This window comes from Vipera ursinii, assembly GCF_947247035.1.
Source record: "Vipera ursinii genome assembly, chromosome: 2".
Taxonomy (NCBI): Eukaryota; Metazoa; Chordata; class Lepidosauria; order Squamata; family Viperidae; genus Vipera; species Vipera ursinii.
In genome coordinates, this window is record NC_139513.1 from 96894915 (window position 1) to 96920792 (window position 25878).

Here is a 25878-nt window from a genome sequence, read left to right on the forward strand (position 1 = left end):
AAGAAATAGTTTGTACTGTTATGGAACTGTAGAAACTCTCCCCTTCAAAGACTGTAAAACACTGCAAAAAAGAACTGAAAATCAAGTTCAGCTCTTTTCAATTTTTTCCGTAATGAATAATTAAGACCATTTCAAACAGGGGTAATTTTAATAAATCTCTGCATACCCTGTATCACAAACATTGATTCAATTTGTAATTTAAGAACATTTTGTCCTTCACTAAAACTCACTTCCACAAATGCTATTAAGTACTAATCTTTGACACCACTTGATGTATAATTTATCCTCCTACTCAACTGAAAGGGGCAATTGCTTTGACCCAAATGACAATCAGGAGAATAAAAGCCTTTGAAATGTATAGTTATGAAATATTTACCTACCTACCTGTGCAAAGTGAGACTTCCAAAAATGAGCAAAAATAGGGACACTGAACAGTATTAAGAAAACAAAAGTGGAATATTTGGGATACATGATATGCTATGAAGAATATCAATTACTTCAGTACAAGAAAAGGCTCAAGAGAAACACGGTGCTGGAAGATGACACATAACCTGGCAGAAAACTCTAGGTACATTGTTTGGCAAAAATATGATGCCTTCCTTTTGGACAGTAGCATCAAAAGAATAAATGGCATTGATAATCGCTAACCACCAGTAGCAAATGTCACTAAAAAACAGACAAACATCTTTGCAAATATACATATCTGGAGTTAAAAGTAAACTCACAAGAGATCCAAACACTATGTTATAAATAGTGTACATTTTAGCATAAATGAAGGCTGTTCCAAGAACAGCCATTTATAGTCTTTCTGTCATATTCATCTGCCACCCCATCATTCCAAGTGAATCTCAAATATAATCAACTTCTCGGCAGATGGCCAACCAAGTCTAGGTTTGGAGGATTGGACCTGGTTAGTATGTGAACAGGAGTTCCTCAGGCAAAACTAGAGCTGGAAGCAAGATTGGAAAATTGGGGAAAAAAACCATCCCAGAAAAGGGGAAAACTACTTCCATAAAGCTGTCCAAAAAACCTACACACTTTTCCCCATGAAATCACCAAGAGCCAGTCTTGACTCAATGTCTATAAAATGGCAAACAAATAAAAAAATAGCTATAATTTGATGTCCAACCCTTCTAAAGCAGTCTTTGAAATTCAGCAACTATACCAAGGGAAGATTCGAACAAGACAGTAATAAATACTAGAAAATGATCTGGTACTAGACACAGGGATATACATAAGACTATTAAATAGCAACTTTAAATTATGACCACTTTTTAAATGCTGAAGTAACAATGGAATCAAATTTGGGAAATCTCTCATCTACCAAACAAAAGTTCATTTAACACTCCTGAAGAACTGCTCTCTAATTCAATCTTTATAACAAAATGATTTTTTTTTCTGTCCCTCTCCATAGCTTTAATTCCATAGCATATAGTCCCAACTAAAATCAGATCTAAAACAATGATCCATAGTTGTTTAATCTTATCTGGATATTTTTTCCATTTTTTTTCTCTCTCATCCATTGTAAAACTGCCTGTTCAGATAGAAAAATGGAGTTACGGTATATATCATCCACATACTGATGTCTGTTAGCCGCCCTGAGTCCTATGGGAATAGGGCGGTATACAAATCCAATAAAATAAAATAAAATAAATAAATGTCACCCTAAGCCAAATATCTCTTTAAATTCTATGATACATTTCTCAGCATATTTTTAAATGCTGAAGTAACAATGGAATCAAATTTGGGAAATCTCTCATCTACCAAACAAAAGTTCATTTAACACTCCTGAAGAACTGCTCTCTAATTCAATCTTTATAACAAAATGATTTTTTTTCTGTCCCTCTCCATAGCTTTAATTCATTTTTAAGTACTATTAACATCAGACGCAGGTACATTAATCACTTAGTGCAGGGGTCCCCAACCTTGGCAACTTTAAGACTTGTGGACTTCAACTCCCAGAATTCCCCAACCAGCCATAGGAGTTGAGGTCCACAAGTCTTAAAAGTTGCCAAGGATGGAGACCCCTGCACTAAGTGAGATGAGAGAATATCTTAGTTTGCAGTTTTATGTAGTTCAAAAAGATAAAGACTCCCTTGAATCAAGTTTGACTTCCGGTGACCTGCTGACACATTCATCCCTTTTCCATCACTGCCTTTTTCTGGGATGTTGTTCCAACCTCCCACTCAAGCTGCTAGCCCTGGGGCTATTGATGGTCTCTCATCTAACTATTAACCATGCCCATTCTTTGCTTTTATTCAAATTAAGATAATGTTAACTAGATGCAGTAAGGTCTACTGAATGAAGTGTTGACTCTTGTAATTAATAGAAGCATATAGAATAAATGACTATCCAAAAAATCAATGCATGGTACATAATAAATAGAGGCTATAAAGAACAAGAAAGCATAAATACAGAAAGGAATTTCCTGTGAAGTGGCTGAAAACTCTCTACATACTATAACTGTACATTGTTTTAACTTAGTTGTAAAAAAAAATGTAAGAGAGCTGCAGCTGGAAACAGCAGAAAAACCAAACAATGTGAAAGCTGTCTCCAGAGATGCAAAGCCCAACATTAAAGCCACCACAATTGCTACCACTGTGTTTACTGCAACTCTTATTCCTGCCCAATTAAATCAAACAAAAGAGAAGTAAATCAGTTTGAAAACTGTTACAATCCTCAGCAGAGGTAAAGATACAGCTTGGTTTTGAAGATCACATTTTTTAAAAGTGCTGAGCCTTCTGTGCTGTTCTCATTTAGGTTTTTTTTGTTCCAACAAAAGAGTCAAACTGCAGGAGATGTCAGAAGTCTTTTACTGTTGGTACTAGCAAAAAATAAAAAAGAGAACATGCTGGTCAGTGATTTCAGTGAAATAAAATGAGGCTGACAAAATGCAGTAATTGCTTTATTACCTGGAAACGTTTTGTGTCTGATATGTTAAGGCTAAACCTGCCTTTACATGTCATTCCAGCATGTTCTTTGTTCCGAGTTTAGCACACAATACACACATAATCCATTTTATTATTTATTTATTAAAAAAAATTATATGACCTCCCAACTCACTCATGGTGACTCTGGGCAACTTACAGAAATACAGTACAAAACCCAAGAAACCCCTGCTTCTCTGACAATAAGAATCAAACCAACTACTTGATAGATTCCATATTACCCTGGGGTCCCAGGCCTGCTGGTAAAAGCATGTCTTCAGGGCCTTTCAAAAGAGTGTCATGGTATGGGCCATTTCTACAGAAGCTCCCATAGCAATAGCACTTAGACTTAAATACCCCTTCATAGTGCTTTATAGCAGGGGTCCCCAACCCCCGGTCCATGGGCTGCAGCATACCAGCAACCTGCCTGCAAAAACAAGCCAAGCCCCATCAGTGAGATACAGACAGCACAGAAAACACCCCCTCCGGTCCATGGAAAAACCTCTCTCCATGTAACCTCTCTCCATTGTCCCTAGTGCCCAAAAGGTTGGGGACCTCTGCTTTAAAGCACTCTCTGGTCAGTTTACAGCATCAGCATATTGCCCCCAGCAATCTGGGGGTCCTCATTTTACCAACCCCGGAAGGATGGAAGGTTGAATCAACCTCGATCCTGTGAGGATCAAACTCCTGGCTGTGGGCAGAGTCTGCCAGCAATACTGCATAACCACTAGGCCACATGTTTTACATACGTTGTAAAGCCAAGATGCAGATATTCTGATGAACAAAGACAACGAAGGAATCAGTTCAGAAAGAGACTCCAGCAAAACTAACTTTAAAGTTCTAAGTAGTTTTGGGGAGGTCATCCTTCTTAAAACTGACGGTTATAGGAACTCATACGCACTTTGGACAGCTGAGATTTTACAGATTATTGCTGACTTTGCTCTTCTTTTTGCTTCTTCTCAACTGGCAAGTATTCCTCCACTGATTTATCATTTCAAAAGAACATGTCACAGTAGGAACACTGTTCAAAGTAAATCCAAAGTGTGACACTATAGTTCTTCCCTAATCCTCAGCAACCACACTGTACATATTCTGCTTCACCTAAAGTGCACCAAGCTGAATATGACTATCCATGAAATCTCAGTTACTGGCCAAGGAGCCTTTGTGATTTAAAGGGAGGTTGAGAAAGATTCCCTTTCATTGTTAAAAGGTAAAGGTTCCCCCGCACATGCGTGCTAGTTGTTTCCAAATCTAGGGGCCGGTGCTCATCTCCGTTTCAAAGCCAAAGAGCCAGCGCTTGTCCGAGGATGCCTCTGTGGTCATGTGGCCGGCATGACTAGACGCCAAAGGCGCATGGAACGCTGTTACCTTCCCACCGTAGTGGTCCCTATTTTTCTACTTGCATTTTTATGTGCTTTCGAACTGCTAGGTTGGCAGAAGCTGGGATGAGTAACAGGCGCTCACTCTGTTACGCAGCACTTGGGATTCGACCCGCCAAACTACCGACCTTCTGATCGACAAGCTCAGTGTCCTAACCCACTGAGCCACCGAGTATAAAAAATACTGTTAAGGTAGGAGGAGAAAAGTCCCATTACCAGCACCATTAAAAGAATTCATAACTAAATTGTAACTGTGCTATTTTGACTATTTCTATACATGTTTTATTTGCAGTGTAAATTCAGTGAGGAGATGAAAGATCTTCAATCATGGAATATATGAATCAGAAAATACCTTACATGCTATTCTGATCAGCCCATTGCTGAGAGAATCAATCAGGAAATTCCTCATACTATTCAGGCTGAATCTTCTTTTATTTTCAACTAATAGGTCCCTATCCTGCCCTGGATTTCAATAGATGGTTCCCTCTGTGATTATATTCTTAATATAATTGTTTTTATGTATTTATTGTTGTTTATTGCCCAGAGTCATTTTGTGGCTATATAAATTTGATAAATAAAATAATTAAATAAACAAATCAAAATTAGAACTAGGCTTTTGTGATTTGTTTATAAGCTATAAAAAGTGGCTATTTCCACTGGCTTAATTTTTTAACATTTTATTTATGGTACTGGACACACATTTTTTTAAAGAACCAATTCCTTAAATCCCTGCCCCCCCATGTTCTACTATTTCACACATACATCAATATTCAAGCCTTTGATATTGATTTCTAGTTTTTTTTAAGCTAGGGGCTCCATAATATGACAGTTTTGTTAAGTAGCTTTACAATTCTGCTTAGTATCTATCTCTACTTACTGAAAAATATTCTGAATTATAGGAATGTATTCAAATGAACGTAACAGGTTTACTCTTGATGTACTGAAAGAGGTTGCTATATTCTTCTATCATTTATACTTGTCTACCAGTTTAAACAGACAGGATCACTGGAGTTGGGCAACAACTTTAATTTAGGGCTAATCAGTGAATTTTTACAGCTTTCCCCATTAAAAAAGTACAATTCTTCAATAATTTCTGCTGTTTGTCCATATTTAGTAAATCTAGCTTGATCAAATTAATAAAAATTACAAGATTATTTTGGGGGCAAATAGTTACCCTACAGTACCTAATTAAACAGAAAATGACAGGGGGTGTTTTTCTCTCTCTCCCACTTCACACAAATTTTTAGGTAGTTTCAAATCCTTTACAGAGTACAGATACTGCTATTATTTCCTGCCTTGTCCCAGTATCTCAAATCCATGTCACTTTCTCTCACTTCATACAAAAACAGAGAAGGGATTAAAATGAGCATGGAAGTGGTCCAAACAAGAAAAGATGTCAACAGTCTGAAGAGAGAAAGATGCCATTACAAAGGTTTTAGTTTTAGCCAAGTTTTTCCCCCCTCCTTTATATAAAATTTCCCCAGCAGTGTTTGCAGAAAATGAACGTTGATGAGTTTCAGTAAACTCATGTTGATTATTCCTGACATGCACACTGCGTTCTTTAAAAGCCACTAGGGCTTCTGCCTCAAAAAATAGATTTAATACTTGATCTCAGAAAATGAGCCTTAGGGACAGTAGTTCACTTTTTCAGTAAGTATTGATCTATATTTCACTTAACCTGCATTTAATCTGTGTTGCATTATACATTCCAAATGCAATTAAGCATAGCATATAAGGCTAAGGCAGCAGGAACAAAAATCAAATGCAAAGCAGGCCTGTAACAAGAGTATTAAAGACACTGCACATAGGATAAATAATCAATATACCATGAATAATGCATCAAAGCATCCCAGCATCGGGAAATTATTCATGAAAGAGGCATTTAGCAATGAAATACAGACTAGAAATAAGTTTCAGTCTCATCCACTTCCTTTCACAATCCTACTCTAATCAACTGTTGAAAATTTGCATCAGCCTGAACTTCTCAGATAGTTAAGCTAATCAAAATCTAAAGTGTATGTTTTCCAAAACAACTTTGACTCAGAATTTCAGAATTATCAAGTTAATTAAGTAGTGTATTTTCAGATCATGGTTAAGTAATAACCCTCTGGCCTTTTAAATATTCAAATATAATAATATACCATATAAATATAATAGCAATTTTAACAAACCTAAGATTACAGTACAAAACAACTCAAACATCACAATGGCAGCCTTATTCAAAAAGCAGTAAGTTATTGTAATGGAAATCTTGATAGACCAGCACCTCAAATGACATAAAAAAACAGTTCCTAAAAGATCTATGAAAATATACAGGCCTTTACGTAGGAGCAAGGGAACTTTCTCTAGAAAATAAATTCTATAACCAGGGCAAGAGTACTGAAAACTCACTTTCCATCCAATGTCCTGCTTATCTCTTAGTTCAGAGGATTCTTGGTTAGGGGCCTGTAAGGAAAACCTTGGCATATGGAGAAACATGTGAGTTAGGATTTCAACAGCAATTTGAACTATGCTGGCAATAGATGATAAAACACTGGTGTAATGTTCTCAAATCAAATGGCTTGCACCATTCCTACATTCCAAAAAGTGTCCAAGGCATCAACTCAGCATCATCAAGTTTAATCTTGATACTCTGCCAGTTGCTCAAATAAGTTATTTCCAGGAAGATGCATGGGATAACCAGGCTGAGCCCAAGGGAGGGGGTCAAACGCGTCATCAGTCATGAGTCCCTGCGTGCCCACAAGAGATCTAAGCCCAGCCCATCTTGAATACCTTTCTTAACTCCCGCTAATTTCCCTTAACCATTAGTAGTTCATATTATTGTAGAGAGCTTAAGTTTGCAACAGATCGTCATACTCATTGGAACTGCCTGAATCTCCTGATTTCCCCAGTGTGTGACAAACCAATAGTTCAGGAGATCCTCTTATTACATATCACATATAAAGGAAAGAATAGGAACCATGATGATCAGCAACTTTAAGCAACATGGGCCACCATGAGAAGCAGATTACATATTAACATCACTCAAGCTAATCAAACATTGCCCATTCCTGAAGTTAAGGTATATTATTGGGTAGGGAGGGGTGAAGGAAAAACTGGTCTCACTTTGAATGTAGAGTAATGACAAACATTACCTGCAGATTTTGACTATGTTTGGATCAGCCTGAGACTATATTGTAGACATGACAGAAAGACTGGACTACAGTTGTATATAAAATTAGATTACTCACATTTCATTAGTGCTTCCTATAACCTTTTTGCCTCAAAGTATTCTCCTACACAATATAATAGTGCCTTTTTATTTTAGATTACAATTCTAGAGTATTTATTTTTCAGGAAAGTTTCTCCTGCCTATTTTCTCCACACATAAAATAAACTCTACCACTTGTGTGGTAAGCACAAGCATATAATGTGTGGCATGTGTGCAACAAGGTCTTTATAATAAAAGCCCCTTGCTTTGAAAGTGGACTTTGGTCAAAACCTGTGTTTAATATCTAGCTCAAGACTGACTTGAGTTTGCCAATAAAACCATCATAGAGAGAGAAAATGAAGAATGTCATTATAAAATATAATTGCAACTGGCTACTCTCTCCACCCTTTTTTCTTATTAGCAATGAAGAGTTCTTTTTCAGAAGTATTGCTTTTTTTTTTCATCTTCCTCCTACAGACCTCGGTGGGTGGTCAGAACAGCCATAAGCAAAACTTTGTTCAAGGTGGACTAAAAAAAATTCCTAGCTCATCAAGCCAACTGTCTATCCCTGAAATATACGCCAGCAATGAATAATACAAAATTGAACTTCAAAACCTAAACACTGTCCTTTCAGTTTAAACCACAAAGCTGAACTGTTATCTTTGCATTTAAAGAAGTAAGCAGTAAGTCGCACTAATATGTGGCAGCACATTTTTTTATCACTTTCTGGCTGCTCTGTTAAAAATCTTCAACTAGTCATGGATGCACGAAACCAAGTATTGAAAGGTCCTAGGAATAATCTCACAAGTATGGTTTAACAACATTTTCTCCAACCTGGTGCCTTCGGTCCATTTTAAATGACAATTTAACCCCTGTTACAATAGGCCATTTCTTCCTGACCCATTCTCTCCCTTCAAACCTGTTTTAATTATTTGTATTCTCATTTCTTAACCAAAAATATCATACAGGTAGTCCTCGACTTACAACCACAATTAAAACTGGAATTGTGGATGTAAGTCATTGTGGTCATAAGTCGGGGCATGCTATGACTGGACCCAATTTAAAGTTTACTTGAAGCAGAACAGGCAAACTTTAAAGAAAGTTAAACATTATGGCAGTGAAAATCCAGCACAGAGGGAAAAAAATGGCTGGTTCTTTGAGACACCAGGCTAGCGTGCATTCACATGCCTCCAATTCCCTTGATCAGACATGTCAAACTAACGATGTCACATGACGTCACACAACGTAATCGGGATAGTTTTGCCATTGCTGGCAATGGGGTGGGTTTGGCTTTCAGATGATGCGTACAGCCCGTGGGCCGGTAATTTGACACCCCTGCGGCCTTGCTTGCTGCAAAGCCAGATTGGAGTCCTTGAGACGCTCCTTCCAGCCCATTTTAGAGCCGGTCCAAAAGTAAAGGGAATGATTCCCACTCCACCCAATCGCTGCGAGGCTTCGTTTCCAAAGACCCTCTGCACAGGCCCCAGACAAACCGAGATCCAGTGAATTGTCTCACGAAGGACGAGAGGGAGACCGTAGGCAAGTTCAGACGTTTATTTAGTTCAGCTCCGGACAGCTGACAGGCAACAAAAACCGGCTTTTATAGAGAACTGTCAAAACATTTCAACCAATCAGTGAACCGTGCTTTCCCGCCGCTAGGGCAGCAACCAATAGTCTTGCGGCAGTCTGACAGCTCTGGGGCTGTGTATTTGGCTGCTAGGGGAATCCTCTCAGCTGAGCGGCCGGCTCAGCTGGAGGACCTGATTGGGGACCGCCGTGCTGACAGCTCCGGCGGCTGTCAGCTGGATCGGTCTTGGCGCGTGCGTGTTTGCTCTCGGCAGTTCTTTTGACAGCTGTCACTGTCAATGGCTGCCTGCGGGATTGCGCGCATGCGTTATTTCTTCCGGCAGCCTTTTGACAGCTGTCAACTGTCAACGGCTGCCGGGTCGGGGTTTCCCCAAGGTGTTTGAAGGCTCCCGGGGGTTTGGTATGTATCACCCAGGACTTTTGTTACTTTTGCTCCTATAATTTCCTCTAAGCCAGGGAAGCAGATGCACCAGTTATGAGGCCTTCTGCACAGCAGATGGAGACAGCATTTTTTTTAAAAAAAGTGCAGAACATATTATGCAGTTATAAGCTCCCGTAAGTATACAAAAACATGAAATGAGAAGTTACCCCCCCCTCTCTCTCTCTCTGCTTTGCTTTCCCAGTTTGTTTCCCACTGCTCCTCAGACCTCTCTGTCTGCCATGACAGTCTGCAGCAACAGCCTAGTTCTCAACAGAGAAGTCTTTCCTGGTTTTCCTTTTCCTTTCCTTACCTTTGTTTATTTTCTCTATTTGCCTACCTTTTTGCAAAAACATACTTTGACATAACAGTGTCATGTTTGACACTGAGCATGAGATGCAGTTTGTGCCCATGCATGTGATGGCTACTGTGTACACACTTTAGTGGGACCACTGCTTGCTGCATTTATCACGCAGAATGTAGTCGTCTTTTATGAGCAATGGAATCAGCCATCAAAATGGCTACCCATACCTACAATGATCATATTTTCTTGGAAAAAGTCTGGTGCAGAATGCGGCCGTGCGGGTGCTTATGGGAGTTTCTCGATACTCCCATGTTACACCACTCCTGCGCGAACTGCATTGGCTTCCAGTTGCCCTCCGGGTGCGATTCAAGGTGCTGGTAATTATCTTTAAAGCCCTACATGGCTTAGGCCCGGGGTACTTGCGAGACCACCTGCTGCCATTGTCAACCTCCATCGCCCGGTTCGCTCCCACAAAGTCGGCCTCCTCAGGGTTCCGTCGGCTCAGCAATGCCGGCTGGCGACCCCCAGGAGGAGAGCCTTCTCTGTGGGCGCGCCGACCCTCTGGAATGAGTTGCCTCCGAGCTGCGGATGGGCCCTGACCTTCGGTCCTTCCGCCGTGACCTGAAGACATGGATGTTCCAACAATTGGGCCTGGACTGATTATAGTTTTAAATTTGGTTTTATTGGGTTAATTGTTATGTATTTATTACATTTATGGTTTAATTATTTTTTAAAATTTTGTATTTTATGTTTTTTAACTTTTTATTGTGAGCCACCCTGAGTCCTTAGGGAGAAGGGCGGCATATAAATTTAATAAATGCAATTTAATTCAAATTCAATTCAATCATATGACCGGCTCCATTTTATGACATTTTTTTGTAGTGGCTATTAAGCAAATGTAGTGAGCATACAGGTAAATGCGACGGTCAGCAAGTGAAACCATTGTTTGCTGTGGAGTAATTTTGTTGAAAACCAGAATAAATACTGGTTTTCAATAAATAGGTTATAAATTATGATTGTGTGATCATGGGGTGCTGCAAATAGCCATATAAATGTGAGTCACATGTCAAGCACTCAAAATGGCAGCCACATGACACGGGGGTCCATCAGGGCTTGAATAATCACTGATGGTTGTAAAGTGAGAATTACCTGTAAAGGATGAACATTTACTGGGGCAAATGTGAAAGAGGTTCATTAGGGTTAAACAAAATCTTTAAGTTCATAATTTTGCATTACAAGGGAAAATTCAAGAGCGAAATCAGCAAAATAAATAATTAAATCAAATAAAACTAAAGGACAGCTTTCAAAAATAAAGAGTCATCCTCTGGTAAGTGACATATGGTTACTGTACCCATAGCCCCATAGTAAATATAACCACTGCTGCCAACAACGAGTCACAAAAAGATTTCCATAGACATTTACTTGAAGAGTTAAAGAAAAATTGCATGTGGATGTTTCTTTGGTTAGTTCTAATGCTAGTTATTGAACTACAATAAATGTGCAGATGTTTAACTGACCACTGTGCTTTCTCTAGCTTGGGTTTCTAATTCTGGTGAGTTCAGCTCCTCAGCTGAAACAGCACTGACTTCAGCAAAAGAGTTAATATGATCCAAGAGATGGGAAAGGCCGCTTGCTGGAACCCATCTGATGGAAAAATCATGATGTTTTCCTTAGTCTGAAATGTTTATTTAGCTTCCCCTCACTTGCCCCAAACTACTAGCTCAAATAAATGCATGAATCAGATGCAGCATGTATATTGGGTGTCCCTATATTTCTTAAAGAGCCTCAGTTAACCCAAGATAGTCCCTTGGCACAGATCATTTGTTTGCCAACAATAAAACAAAACTGCCACCAAACCAGGCTAGCCTTGATGTATACAGATTTTTCAAGCAAAACAGCATCCAAAGTACACAATGAACAACTGTATTAGCTTAATTTTCCAAAACTGTGATCAATTATAAACCCTGAGAAAGAGGGAAGCCAACATAAATATATGTAAGAGGCATCCTCACTCCCACGTACTCAAACAAAATTGGAACTTAGCTACACTTTTTAAAAATGAACTGGCATCAGATATTAATACAATCTTTGATTATTCATTTCTCAGGGTTTTTCCCCCTTATGTTCCCTACTATATTTTCTACTGTCATTATGCATGGGATGCCTTTCTTGGTTTCTCTAGGGTTTTTTTTTAGATATCTCCTTATACTGGCAATGTGTCCAATAAGAAAAACCTGCACTGTCTCCAGTTGCTCAACATGACCCATCACCTAGAGTAGACAGGCTTTGCCATATGAATACTGAGCTAAAGTTTTGTCTTTTTTACTTCAAACATTGAATTAACCATGTTAATCACATTTTTGCATTCCTAATTAACCAAAACCAGAATCTCTTTGCCCAGTTCATCTTTATCATTAAGATTTTGATTTCTTCAGATCTCCAATGGCCTTATGTATGAAGATAAAATATAGAAATTACAGTAATATAGAATATAGAACAGATGTATATAATAATAAAATAATAAACCTTTATTGTCAAAGTACAACATGTGTACATTGAGATTAGCTGAGATTAGCTGAGCCTCCCCCTGTGCTCTCTCAGCAACAATTTCTCAACCTAGTGTGGAACTCATGCCAAATGATGTTGTGAGATGCACAGTGTCACGACAGGCTGGGTTTGAAAGAGTGATATAATGTGGGATCAAGCCTCTATCCTAAAGTCTTCTTCTCCCTTTACTTCATCTTTTACTGCTTTGGGGGCCAAGGACTTCTGGCAGTTTCAACCATTATTAATTGAGATTATACTGTGTCTTTGATGTTTTCTTCTTCTTTGATGTTCATCTTCTTCTGGGTCTGCCTCGTGTTCTTTGGCCTTCTCCTCTTTTTGTTTATGCCTTGTCTGGAATGGAATCCCAAGACATCCTCTCCAGGTGAGCAACCAGATTATTTGCTGTTTTTGTATACAGTTTATGAATGGTTCTATGCCAATTCTTTCTTTGATAGTCTCATTTCTGATTTTATCCCTTCTGGTCATTCCAACAGCTTTTTTCAAACATCTCATTTCCATGATGACTAACTTTTGTCTATGTTCTATAGTAAGTATCCATGTTTGGCACTGGTTACATAGGGTGGGTATGAATATGCTTCGTAGGATATGCTTCTTTGTGCCGATTGGTACTGCTTTATTTTGTAAGAGTAGAGCTAGCTGTCCCAATACTTGGTTTGTCTTACTGCATCACTATGTTAATCTCTTTATACATTTTATTTTTTATTTTATTTATTTTAATTCCATTTATATCCCGCCCTTCTCCAAAAACTCAGGGCGGCTTACAAGCTTAGCAGTAGCCTTCATTCTATGTATATGCCTGCTTATTAGGGCTTTCACACAGACACCCAAGCGGCATTATTACAAAGTCAGCTTAATTGCCCCCAACAATCTGGGTCCTCATTTTACCTACCTCGGAAGGATGGAAGGCTGAGTCAACCTTGAGCCTGGTGGGATGCGAACCTGCATTAATTGCAGGCAGCTGGTGTTACTTAAGGAGGCATTAACCCACTGCTCCACCAAGGACCTCTTTGATGAATATTGTTCCTAGATATTTGAATGTTGATACTTGTTTTATGCTTGTTCCCTCTATTACTCTCCTTAAGTTATGTTTTTTTCTTCGATTGCCATTAGTTCTGTTTTCTCTTTGCTGATTCTCATATTGTCTTGCATTGTTGGTTTATGACTATGAGATGTTATAGCAGTTTCATAGCTGTACTTGCTTTCAATGCCTGATCGTCTGCAATGATCGTGCAGTTCGTTGATATATTTCCATTTTGGGGTTGGCTTCTTTGCTTAGGCTGTCAATGTAGGTGATAAGCAACAGTGGTGATAGTACACATCCCTATTCTATTCCGGATGTTACTGTGAAAGGTTCTGATGTTCCTTGATTTCTTCTAACTACACTTCTGCAAACACTGTATAAGCTTTTGCATACTCTAGTAAGACGTTCACCTACTCCATATGGGTCAATGTTTACCATAATTTCCTAACAACTCTATCATATGCTTTTTCTTGGTCTACAAATACAAGAAAGAAATTCTTATTGTGTCCATATTCTTTTCTATTAGTTGTTTAAATGCAAAAATTGCATCTGTGTAGCTCCTATTTCTTCTAAAACCCGCCTGCTCTTCTGCTAGTTGTGGTGCTATAATTAGTCTTAATCTCATTTCTATCATCTTGGCATATATTTTCCCTACATGGTTCAAAAGTAAGATGCCTCAGTATTGTATGCGCTCTCATTTGCTCCCTTTGTTTTTCCATAGTGGTATTATTGCTTGTTGCCAAGCAGTAGATGCAGTTAGATGTGCCCATGCTGAGTTAAAGATTCTACGTAGGTATCTGATCCTGCTCTCCCCCGCTGCTTGAATTATTTCTGTTGGTAACCCATCTATTCCTATTGTATTTGGGTAGCTTTTTAACAACTCTTGCTACTTCATTAAGCATTATTTCTGGGTCTAGTACTTTTGTTTTGTGCTGTTATGTTGCTTCTTTGTAATACTCTAGGGCAGAAGTCCCTAATCTTTTGGACATCATGGACCAGTTCCATGGAGAGAAATTTTTCTGCAGACCGGAGGGTGCGTGGTTTTGTGTGCTGCCTGTATCTTGCAGATGGGGCTTTGCTTGTTCGTGCGGCCCAGTACGGGTCCAAAGCCCAGGGGTTGGGGACCCTATCCTAAGGGATTGAGGAGCTCTTTGAAGTGTTTCCTCCAACTTTCTATGACTTCTGATGGTTCTATTAGTGGCCTTCCATCCATTGATTATCTGTGTGGGGTTATAATTCTCCTTTCTTTTCCATATATTTATATTTATATCCTAAAATGCTTTGCATTATTTCACATATTTTTAAATATGGAATTCATTTTTTATTTAGAATCAATGCACAAAATTCAATTAACTCTTAACAAGGCAGAAAAAATGCTTTGATTTCATTCTAGAAACATTCATGTTCTTTAACCTTATCAACAAATTTATTAATCAGAAGAAAAAGCACTGCAAAAGTTCTCATAAATATATGAAAGTCCACACAGAATGGTCTGTGAAAGACTGCTCCTGTATCGCCGCCAAAGTCCAGGTTTTCAGACAGAAATTACTCAGACAGATATATATTCTCCATATCCTAAGCCGGAGACATTATTATATGCTGGTTATTATTGTATGATTCAGGTCAGTTCTGGTCACACGGCAGCTCTTAAAAGCTTCTTACCAGATCTTCAGACAAAAAAAAAGATAATTCCTGTTCATTATGGAATGAACTCTTTCCCCCTTACTCAAAAATGAAACCTCTCTATTTTCACCAGATAAACTCAGGGCACTCCTCAAAGATAATGTGATAGAAATAAACATCCCAATGACTCAAGTGAATCACTCAAAGGTCACTAAAACAGCTATTACCCAAAATGGAAATTTTATTCTCATGACTATTCTTTCCCATTATCCAAATACCTCCTCAAAAGAAACTATGTGCAGTTTAGTTTCTGTGACCATGTCTTAATTTGAAATTCAGGAAAACGGTAAATAGTTTAACACTACTTACTTTTACAATATTTGCAACTACACGCTCCTCTTGGTTCTTTATCTGTACTAGTATTTACCTAACAGTCACAAATGCATCAACTAGCAAGTTTGCTACCAGTTCAAAACAATTTTTTTATTTTATTTATTTTAATTCCATTTATATCCCGCCCTTCTCCGAAGACTCAGGGCGGCTTACAAGCTTAGCAGTAGCCTTCATTCTATGTATATGCCTGCTTATTAGGGCTTTCACACACACCCCAAGCGGCATTATTACAAAGTCAGCTTAATTGCCCCCAACAATCTGGGTCCTCATTTTACCTACCTCGGAAGGATGGAAGGCTGAGTCAACCTTGAGCCTGGTGGGACTCGAACCTGCACTAATTGCAGGCAGCTGGTGTTACTTAAGGAGGCATTAGCCCACTGCTCCACCAAGGCTCATGTGACAATCCATATGTGACAACTGTAACTGCTACTTAATTAGTCCTTGCAGTTTTTCAGAAGTGGTTTGCCTTTGCTTCCTTCCTAGGGGTGAGAGAAAGGCACTAGCCCAAGTAGTTGGTGGTTTTGTGACTAAGACACAACTAGAATTCACTGGCTCCTGGTTTCTAGTTTGATGCCTTAACCACTGTATTAAACTGGGTCTCAGTTACTAGTTGTACTAGTATTATGGCATTTAATTATTTCTTAAATATTCTAAGCATCATTCAAACAAATATTCATATTCAGCTAATATATTTATGTGGCTATTGATCAATGCATACCAAATGAAGATTAAAAGCAATATGAAGACATCATGTACTTTATGATGGGGATTGATCTAACACGGCCTTCCTCAATTGGTTGTTAATGTACTGGGAGTAAGAGCCTCAAAGCATCCAAAGGATACCAGGTTATGTAAGACTGATATAATGCAATGCAATGCAATTGTACAAATTTCATAAGAACACTTTCACACATTTTTGCCATATAATAGCATTGCACTGCCTGAAAAGTCTGTTAGGAACAGGGGAACTTCGCACTATTTTGCTGTACTACACTTTTCTAAGAAACTAATGAAAAAACCCTGCCTTATAACATGCATTCTGGGTGTATGTTAGCTTATTGCTACCATGAGCCATGTCTGGTATTGTATTCTGTATAGATTGTTTGGCAAGAATGTTTCACTGCTGTGTTAAAGATTATAATCTGTAAGGAGTTAATGTGTTTTCCAAAAATGGCCTTGACTAACAAAAGACATATGCTCTTTTCTTTATTCTTCTAAGCTCTTGGGGTAGCAATATACCTCAGAGCTTCTATTTTATCATCAAAATGATTTACTTAGATCAGCAAAAGTGAATGGAGCTGAGTGTATCAAGTCATTAATAAATTCTTTGAAAGCTTTGCATTTTTCACTTAAAAGTCTTTTGACATCTCTTAAGAGCCATGCAGAATTTTTTCTTCTTTTACATGAAACTGCTGATTTGGCATCTCCAATTTAATAGTTTTTCAATATGCATTCCCTTGAAACAATGAAAAATGTAGCTTATGCTATTTATTCAAAATGGGTCAGATGTTGTGGCTGTGTGAAAGCTTTTACATACAAAGCAGCAGATTAAACTACATAAATCAGCACTTTAGCATTCTACGAAATCAAAAATATTTGTATCTTGTCTTGACACATCACCCGTATGCTCATGCATACATCCAGAAAGACACATGTCTAAAGTATAGATAGAGTTCTTACAAGCAGATACCAATGATCTCTTCAGCTAACAAAGGAATATCAAAAGCATCATTTCTTTTTGAATACTGTTTCTGAAAGTTAACAAATCTTTGACTTACCGCTTGGTAAAATAAGTTTTGTGTAACATAACAGTATTCATAGTAAACTGCAGCTTTGGTTGAAACCAGATCATATAAAATAAGATATAGGCTTCTTGAAGATTAATAACAATTTAAGCATTATTTCCAGTCAATGCATACCTAAAATTAATGACTAAATCTTCAATAATACAAGATAATGGGGTACTAACTTATTTTCCCTAAGTATGAGATGTTAAGAACATGACTTCAACCTTGATCCGATTCTGTCAAAAATGGCTTGGTTCAGCTTTTCTGCCACAATTTTTTATTAAGTGGTTGTACAGTGGTTGGGACATTAGCTCCTATTTGAACTTTTCACTTCAACTTGAAACCAAGAATGGACAAGCATTGTTTATTATGGGTCTCTAATGATTCATCATTTACTCTAAAAGTACATTTTATTCACTGAATGAAGACAGACAGAATTGGGAATTCTGAAGGTATCTCATCTTCCAGTTTGCAGTGCCTATGTTTCAACATTGTATTCTTTCCAGTATACACCCAATTAGTGGTGCTGACTTTTTTATCACAACATCTGGAGGATTAGGAAGCAAACACCTTACTTGGGATTTATTCATCAAGGCTGAAAGAGGTAAGCTAGTTATAGCTGGAGAAAGCAACACAGAGAAGCAACTTCTTTTTTTTTCTTTTAGAGAACTAAAGTTTCCCTCAAACTGAATTAAGCTCCTAATGAATGCATGGACACATTCATGTTACTTTTATTGCAAAAAATCAGAAGGGATTTAACATTGCGTTCCCCTGGATGATTGCTGTTTGCTTCCCAGTCTGCATTTCAGTCCTGTGATTATCTGGTGGTCTTCCATCTATGCACTAACAAGTCCAACTCAATTTTCCCATGCTCAGCTAAGATTGGCTGGCATCAAAATTATATAAGGACTCCCCTGCATTTGGGGATTGCATTACTTGATAACTATTCCTTATTTTAAAAAAAAGCTTGATATTGTAGATATCAATGACAAATGTATTCTTGCTAACATGCTAACATTAAAACACAAGGAGTTAAGGAGTAGAAGTATACAATTCCTACCTGAATCTGGAATCACTAATCTCTCTTCAAGTCCCTCGGCATTGCTGTTGTGGCTAAGGGTATGCCCACATATTTATTTCAAGGCTACCACACTGATTTCCCTCTCTAATAACATTTCTGCTTCTGTGGCTCTCTGTGTTTCGTATTCAAGTTGCTCAGGATTTCGAATCTGAGATTTCCTATGCCTAATAATGTAAATATAGACTCATACTGTAGCCTCTTTAATGCACATTTAATGGCACTGCCAAGAAAAGGATAGCAGCAATAAGTAGATTTCAGTCTGCTTATCGTACATACTGCACAAACAAGGGAATCGATGTCCAGGAAGGTGAGGAGAGAGCTGGCTTTTTTTCTCCTCATAATGTTGTTCAGGCTTTTAAATAGTGACATAACATTCGTGATCTTGGATTTCAAACACTGCTCCAGAGTCTCAAATCTCTAATGGGTTTCCCTTATGTGCCACCTGCTCTCTCTATTTTGGATATTGGCACAACATGGGGGAATTTCTCAGATAATTCCAAAAAGTACAACTCAACTGAGAAGTGCATAAAAAGCAGCAGAGATTTTAACATAAAGGCGCATTTCCAACCATTTCTGGGGCCTGGTGGAATGAATCTTCTGCTAGCTGCCAATGCAGGGCTTCCCTGCATGGACCGAGACCAAGAGGCTAGTTTTTAACTAGATTGCAGTACTTCAGAGAAAAGCACAAGACTTCATGAAAATTGGAAGGAATATTATATATGTCCGCTGCCTTGAGTTGTTTATAAAAACGATAAAGGCAGGAAATAAATAAATAAATAAATAAATAAATAAATAAATAAATAAATAATCAATCCATACTTTTAAGTTTGAAAGTAAGTAAAACAGCATTCAGATCCTGAAGCTAAAACTCAAATATTTTGGCCACCTAATGAGAAGGAAGGACTCACTGGAGAAGTGCCTAATGCTGGGAAAGATTGAGGGCAATAGAAGAAGGGGACGACAGAGAATGAGGTGGCTCGATGGAGTCACTGAAGCAGTAGGCGTGAGCTTAAATGGACTCCAGAAGATGGTAGAGGACAGGAAGGCCTGGAGGGACATTGTCCATAGGGTCGCGATGGGTCGGACACGACTTCGCAACTAACAACAACAAAAACAGCATTCATCAGTGAGGCATAGATTCTGCTAGATACACTACTACAGAGGACCCCAACCTTTTAGGCACCAGGGACTGGTTCCGTGGAGAGAGGTTTTTCCATGGACCGGAGAGCGCATGGTTTTGTGTGCTGCTTTGCATCCCAAAGATGGGTCTTTGCTTGTTTGTGCAGACTGGTTGCTGGCATGCTGCAGCCCGGTATCGGTCCGTGGACTGGGGGTTGGGGACCCCTGCACTACAATCAACATTTATTGTGGGGAGCAAATAACCAGGAGCATTCATTTATTTTGAGTAAGAAGAGTTTATTATTGCTACCTATACACAAGAACCTAGTCAACTAATGGTCAAAGCTAAGTTGGCACTGGATAAGGGTAAATGGAATTCATGGGGCAGCTGGACTTGGGTCTCTGGTGGCAACACAATGACTCCAAACTGATGATATGATTATTATTTTTAAGGAATATTGGGAAAAATATATATTGTTATCTATCAAAACAATAAGAATTGTATTAATTTAATGTTTGCAAAAGAGGATATTTTGGGAAAAGAGGAAATCAACTAAAACTATCATGTGGAATATGGATTATAGAAATCAATTGTTAATGATTGTTTTACAATTGTAACCCAGACAACACACTGTTCACCAATTATTAAGTGATTTACGTTTTTTTTAAATCAATAAAATATATTACAAAAAAATGACTCCAAACTGATGACATGTTTAATTCACCCTCCAGTTCAAGCCTCTCTTCTTCTACAATTGAAATTTGATGCTAAAAATGCTGTGTTTATTTGAAATGACTTACAGAATAACAGAGTTGGAAGGGACCTTATAGGTCATCTAGTCCAACCCCTTCCCACCCAAGAAGGAGACCCTACACCATTTCTGACAGATGGCATAACAATATTAAGTATTAACAAGCAAAACATGGCAGTGCTTGAAATATGTAGAGTAAAATGTTTGGAATAATAAACATTTTTACAAGTGAGCAAGTGTAAATTTAAAGATTAGAATTTGTAAGTAGGCAAAGGATCACTTTAAGGTATTCTTATTTAAAAATCATGGTAGGACCAATTCTACTCTTAATGCAGCTTGGCTAAAGATACTAGAGAATTATAATAGTTAAGCTTTTATAGTCCTTTTGCACAGAACCATCTTGTAATATATTCACTCACTTCCCTAGGACTGGAGCAAATTAACTCAGCATATCACCCATCTAATTTGAACAGAGAGGAATGCTGGTGTGGAGGCAGAAAACATCTAGGAAAATAGACATAGGTTTCTAAGAAAAATATGCCATTGTTTTAAAATGTTATGAACTTTTCAAAGCTCTGGTAGGTAAAATTCGGAAAATGGAAAAAAAACAAGTAGATCTTGGTTATGCTGCTTAAGGATTGCTGTCCAAATATTTCAAAGTCTCCTTTTAAAAAAAAGGTATCAAAATTTAAAGTATAGGAATTATGTGGTACAATTTGACAAAGAATTAAAACAGTAGTTCTTATACCAAGCATTTTTTTTTACAATATCAGCCAAGTAGATTAGTGGTCAAAATGCTAAAAACCTTTTATAAGGCCCTCAAAATCTGATTCTATGACCGGGCCAAGGGCCTTCAGTAAGTGGAGGAAGTTGCCTCCTGGCTATGTTAGTGAATGTTGATTTGATACCTTCCTCAGCTACTGTGTATTTTAATGTTTGTATTTCTAATTGGAATTGTTTTTACCTCATTTTGATATTATTCATGAGCCAGAGTTGAGATGTGCTGCCTTACGAATTCATTAAGTAAATAAATAAATCTATTCAGATGCCAAAAGCATTTCCCTTTCAAAACAGTGGCATCTGTGTGGTACTTTCTGAGCTTGCTTGTTTTCTTGCAGACATTTCATTACCCAACTGGGTAATATTATTAGTGCACTGAAGATGTTACCTATTTGGATAATGAAATGTCTGCAAGAAAACAAGCAAACTCAAAGATCACCAAAAACCTGACAGTTCAACTGCAAGCCTCAAATATTATCTTCTATCTACAGTCTCCTGCCCAGCACAAAAGAATATGAGCTCATAGAAAAAGTCCTGTTCCTTTGAAAATCATTCCTTTGTCTGAAATAACCAGAAAGCAAGTTATCATCACACATTAATCCAGTTTTCCTTTCTATACCAAGACAAAAGATACAATAAAGAAAATGAAACGTGTGCAGGATCAGAAGCCAAAGAGTAAAAAACATGGAATAAACAAGATTAATAAAAGCCATTAACATTAGTTTGAACAGTAATTGATAAAAGATCTTCCTATTTAGGTTACTAATATGAACATGGTTGTCTAGACCATTGAAAAACATGAGTAGATTGACCCAGGCAGAACCTTTCTTATCTCTGATCAGATGAAGATATGATTCACCGGATTGCACAATAATAATTATAGAACTGCTTTGATTTTGATTAAAAGTTGGTATTTTAACATTGTTGTAACCTATTTAATGCTCTTATATACTTCCAGAAGTCTGCTAGCTATTACAAAGAAAAAGAAAACAGCTGACAAATATTTTTTGCATCAAGTCTAAAATAGTGCCATATGGCAATAATATTAGGCCTATGGTTGCATGCATGTACGTATAAAAGATGTTTCCTTAAAGATACAGTGTGAACACAAAATCAGGTAAAATAATATTACAGTTCCATGAAATGAAAATTCCAGTCTCTAACAGAAATTTAGAAATCTTACCTGCAGATCAAAGAACTTGCTGTAGCGTCGATAAATTGCCTCTGTTGAGCCATTGGACCAAGTGACCTTGATAATATACACCTGCAGGGAAGAAGACATACGATTTAGAAATTTCAGGTCCTATTGGGCAACCTGATAATTGTGCTACTAATATTTCAGCGAAAGAGCTATTCTAGAATAAATAACCGTTGTAATCCATAGAAGATACCACAAATTTGGCAGTAATTTGGATGGGTTATTTGTATAAAAAGACCCTAAGTAGAACCAACTCTGGGATCCACAGAGAAACTGAAAGACATCTGAGCGAAACCTAGAGAACATGGAAAATTTGGAGCATATTTCTAAATTGCTCTACTTCGGTAGATGGTTCTTCTTGAACAGAACGGAGGATGCCTTTTTCCTCTTCAGACAGTCTTTCAGAATTTCAGGATGCACCTGGATGTGCCTTTTTGTCACTTCTAAGCATCATGTAAGTTTTATTGCCAGAATCTCAGATTGACCCCAGGACTTCAGTAGCACTTCTCACTTTGCTTTACTGAGAACATAAGGATATTAGGGAAGAAGATCTGAAAGACCGGATTTGTTTGCTGCCTATTTGTTGTTGCCTTTTGCTATTTATTTTTGTAGTATTAACAGTGGTCCTCTCATAGCTTCAGGGGCAGAACCAAGGATGTTTTCTGAGAGGGGACACCATGTTTTTCTTCTGGTTGCACGATGATGCAGCAGACCTAGAGAGCAACACATTTTAATCACACAATGAATTAAAGGGTTTCTAGTGAGTACTAGGTACATAGTTTATCATTGTGGTGGCAAGTGATAATTGTTCTCTCACTGCTCAAACCCTCCTTTTATTTGAAAATCATAAAGTTGGGGAGCATTTTAGCTGAAGCTTGACTTTTTCATCCAACTAAATAAAGCCCCTGCAAGGAAAATGCTCTGTTTGACAAAGAACTTTCTATGAAGTTATTTAATATAAGATGAAGCATGATTAGTGCTTTGCTATCCTTTGTAGTACTGTACTGCAGTATTTGTATTCTTGAGTCATATCCAAGTCCTGAGGATATATAGTTACGGTAAACCTCACAACTGCAGCTTTTGTCTTCTCATAATTCTAAGAGTGTGAGTGCTATAGAGACTCTGAATGATTCAATTGTCTTTACAGGAAAGAATAGAAGCTGTATCAGAAACATGTTCCTTAGGAAAAGGTCTTCATAATTAGCTAGTTCCCACCCAGTAGCAAATTCTGCTACCAGGGGTAACTAGGAAATATTTAGAGATCTAAGACCTTTAGACTTGGCAATTGACAACAGCTCATAAAACTAAGTGCAGTTGCTATATCTATCTATCTATCTATCTATCTATCTATCTATCTATCTATCTATCTATCTATCTATCTATCTATCTTACTTTCACATTTCTGAACTGCCCACCTCCCTCAAAAAGTAGGCTGATTTTTAGCACAATACTCTATTCCCACATAACATTGAATTCACATTATCACTCAGGAGAGATAAAAATGACCAATGCTATCAAGTGCCACAAATTATAGAGGAAAGAACCTTAAGAGCACAAATAGCAATAGCACTAGACTTATATACTGCTTCATAGTGCTTTACAACACTCTCTAAGCCATTTACAGAGTCAGCCTATTGCCCCCAACAATCTGGGTTCTCATTTTATCAACCTCAGAAGGATGGAAGGCTGAGTCAACCTTGAGCCAGTGAGGATCAAACTCCTGGCAGTGAGCTGAATTAGCCTGAAATACTGCATTCTAACCACTGCGCCACCATGGCTCCTAATACTGTATTAACATAAAGATAGGATATATCTTATCTAAATATATAAGCAGAAAAGAATCTTAGCCCATTTGTACACAATTAGGTCCCTAGCCCAAATAATGCTCCCTAGAAAATTTATTTTCTTCCTCAGACTCTTCTCAATGTGAACCTGAGGTTTAATTCTCTCAAAAACAATTCCTCTTGCATCAGAGATAGGCAACAAGAGAGCTCCAGATGTTGCAGACTGCAACAGTGACAATTACTTGCCATTATCTATGATGGTGGAGCTGATTGGGCACTGTTTACCTTCTCCAATATACACTCAGCTGAAAGGAGCCACTTCTGCAAGTCATGAATTTACATTCCAACACAGAGAGGTTCCTAGCTACCAGGAAAACACGTCCTAAGCTAGATATCTCCAGCTGTGATTTAAAATCAAATGGAATTAAAATTCTCATAATCTCCAGCTAGTGTTTCGTGGCTCAGAATTGTTGATGGTATAGTCTCACTTCGGATGGATTGCATTCAATTGTAAAAAGCAGTCCTAGTGGACAGCATTTAAAAGATCAACATTAAATTCACCTCAGCCACAGAATCTGAGTAGATGATTGAACTGGGGATTTATTCCAGAGGAGTTAAGAGGCAAGTGAGCCCAGATATCATGTGTAAGAGAAAGAAGGTGAAGACAGGCCCTCCCTGATAGCTTACAGAAAGTACTGTAGATGCAGATAGTAGGGTCCGCAGTGTGGTAATATTTCCTCTATAGGTGTGAAACAATAAAGTACTCAACTTGGAACTGCCACATGTCATTCTTGGTTCTGTGCCACACACATTGTTTTGAATTAGTACACTTAGAATGCAATGTTTGTGTTTCAGAGGCACAAATAAACATGTTAATCATCCTCAGGATTTGCTACATATTTTTCACATTTAAAATCTCCCCTAAGAGAAGGGAAGGGAACATTCCCACAAGGGAATATATTTTCCAGTGTTCCCTTTCCAGTAAATTCCTTGGTCTCAGAGGAGCTCCCTGCAACTTTTAAGTGTCCACCTCTCCCACCCACCCACCCACCCCCAAAAACACCCATAAGAAGACCAAAGAAATGTAGATTTCCAAGGCTTTTTCTATGGTCAAGGAGTGGTAGATTCAAATCAGAGTGACCTTTCCAAATTTATAATGGAAAAGGTTTTTGTCTTGCCTTGTGAACCAGGAGAGCCTAATCATCTTCCACTGATTGTGGGTCGTGGGGCTGTGTTTTTAAAGGTAGGAATAATTTCATTCAGAGCCCCTCTAAAAATATTCTAAGTGGACTGCATGCATATTAAACCTCAGCCAACCAAGATGATTTGATGTGGTCTTTACTAAGTAATAGATGAGTCCTAGGCACTCCACTCCTAACCATGCCAGGGCACTTGTGCAGAGCTTCCACTGAAAGAATTTGCTGCCTCATTTTTTGCCTTCATCTACTTTTTGTACAAATGCAGGAAACATTTACTGAAGCACCAACATCTCTTTAAACCAGGGGCGGGGGAACTAAGGCCCTTTTTTGACGTGGATTTCAAGTGCCAGAATTCCTGAGCCAGCATGGCTGGCTCAATAATTCTGGGAGTTGAAGTCCACAAGTCTTAAAGGGGCCATAGTTCCTCACCTCTGCTTTAAACTACTAGACCAGGGGTAGGCAACCTCGGCTCTTTCATGACTCGTGGACTTCAACTCCCAGAATTCCTGAGCCAGCATGGCATTCCTGGCATGGCTGGCTCAGGAATTCTGGGAGTTGAAGTCCACGAGTCATAAAAGAGCCGAGGTTGCTTACCCCTGTACTAGACCATTTCTCCTGACTTGGCAACACAGAATCATGTGCAAAATGTTTCTGAATTTGAATTTCTTTGAATTTGGTTTCCCCTCTCCCTTCTTGTGCAAAACTGTTCCTTTAATCATTTCAGAAGACTCTTGAGCTCAGAATGCCCCCAAAGCAATTGGAACAGCC

The 25878-nt window shown here is 38.2% G+C and overlaps 1 protein-coding gene across 1 annotated transcript in view; it reads right to left on the bottom strand.

Annotated features, from left to right (window-relative positions):
* SH3PXD2B (SH3 and PX domains 2B) overlaps positions 1-25878 on the bottom strand; it is a 127286-nt gene that overhangs the window by 73779 nt on the left and 27629 nt on the right. Inside the window, exon 3 of the mRNA XM_083352975.1 lies at positions 22113-22193. Coding sequence (XP_083209101.1) covers positions 22113-22193 — 81 coding nt within the window. The remainder of the gene's footprint in view (positions 1-22112; positions 22194-25878) is intronic.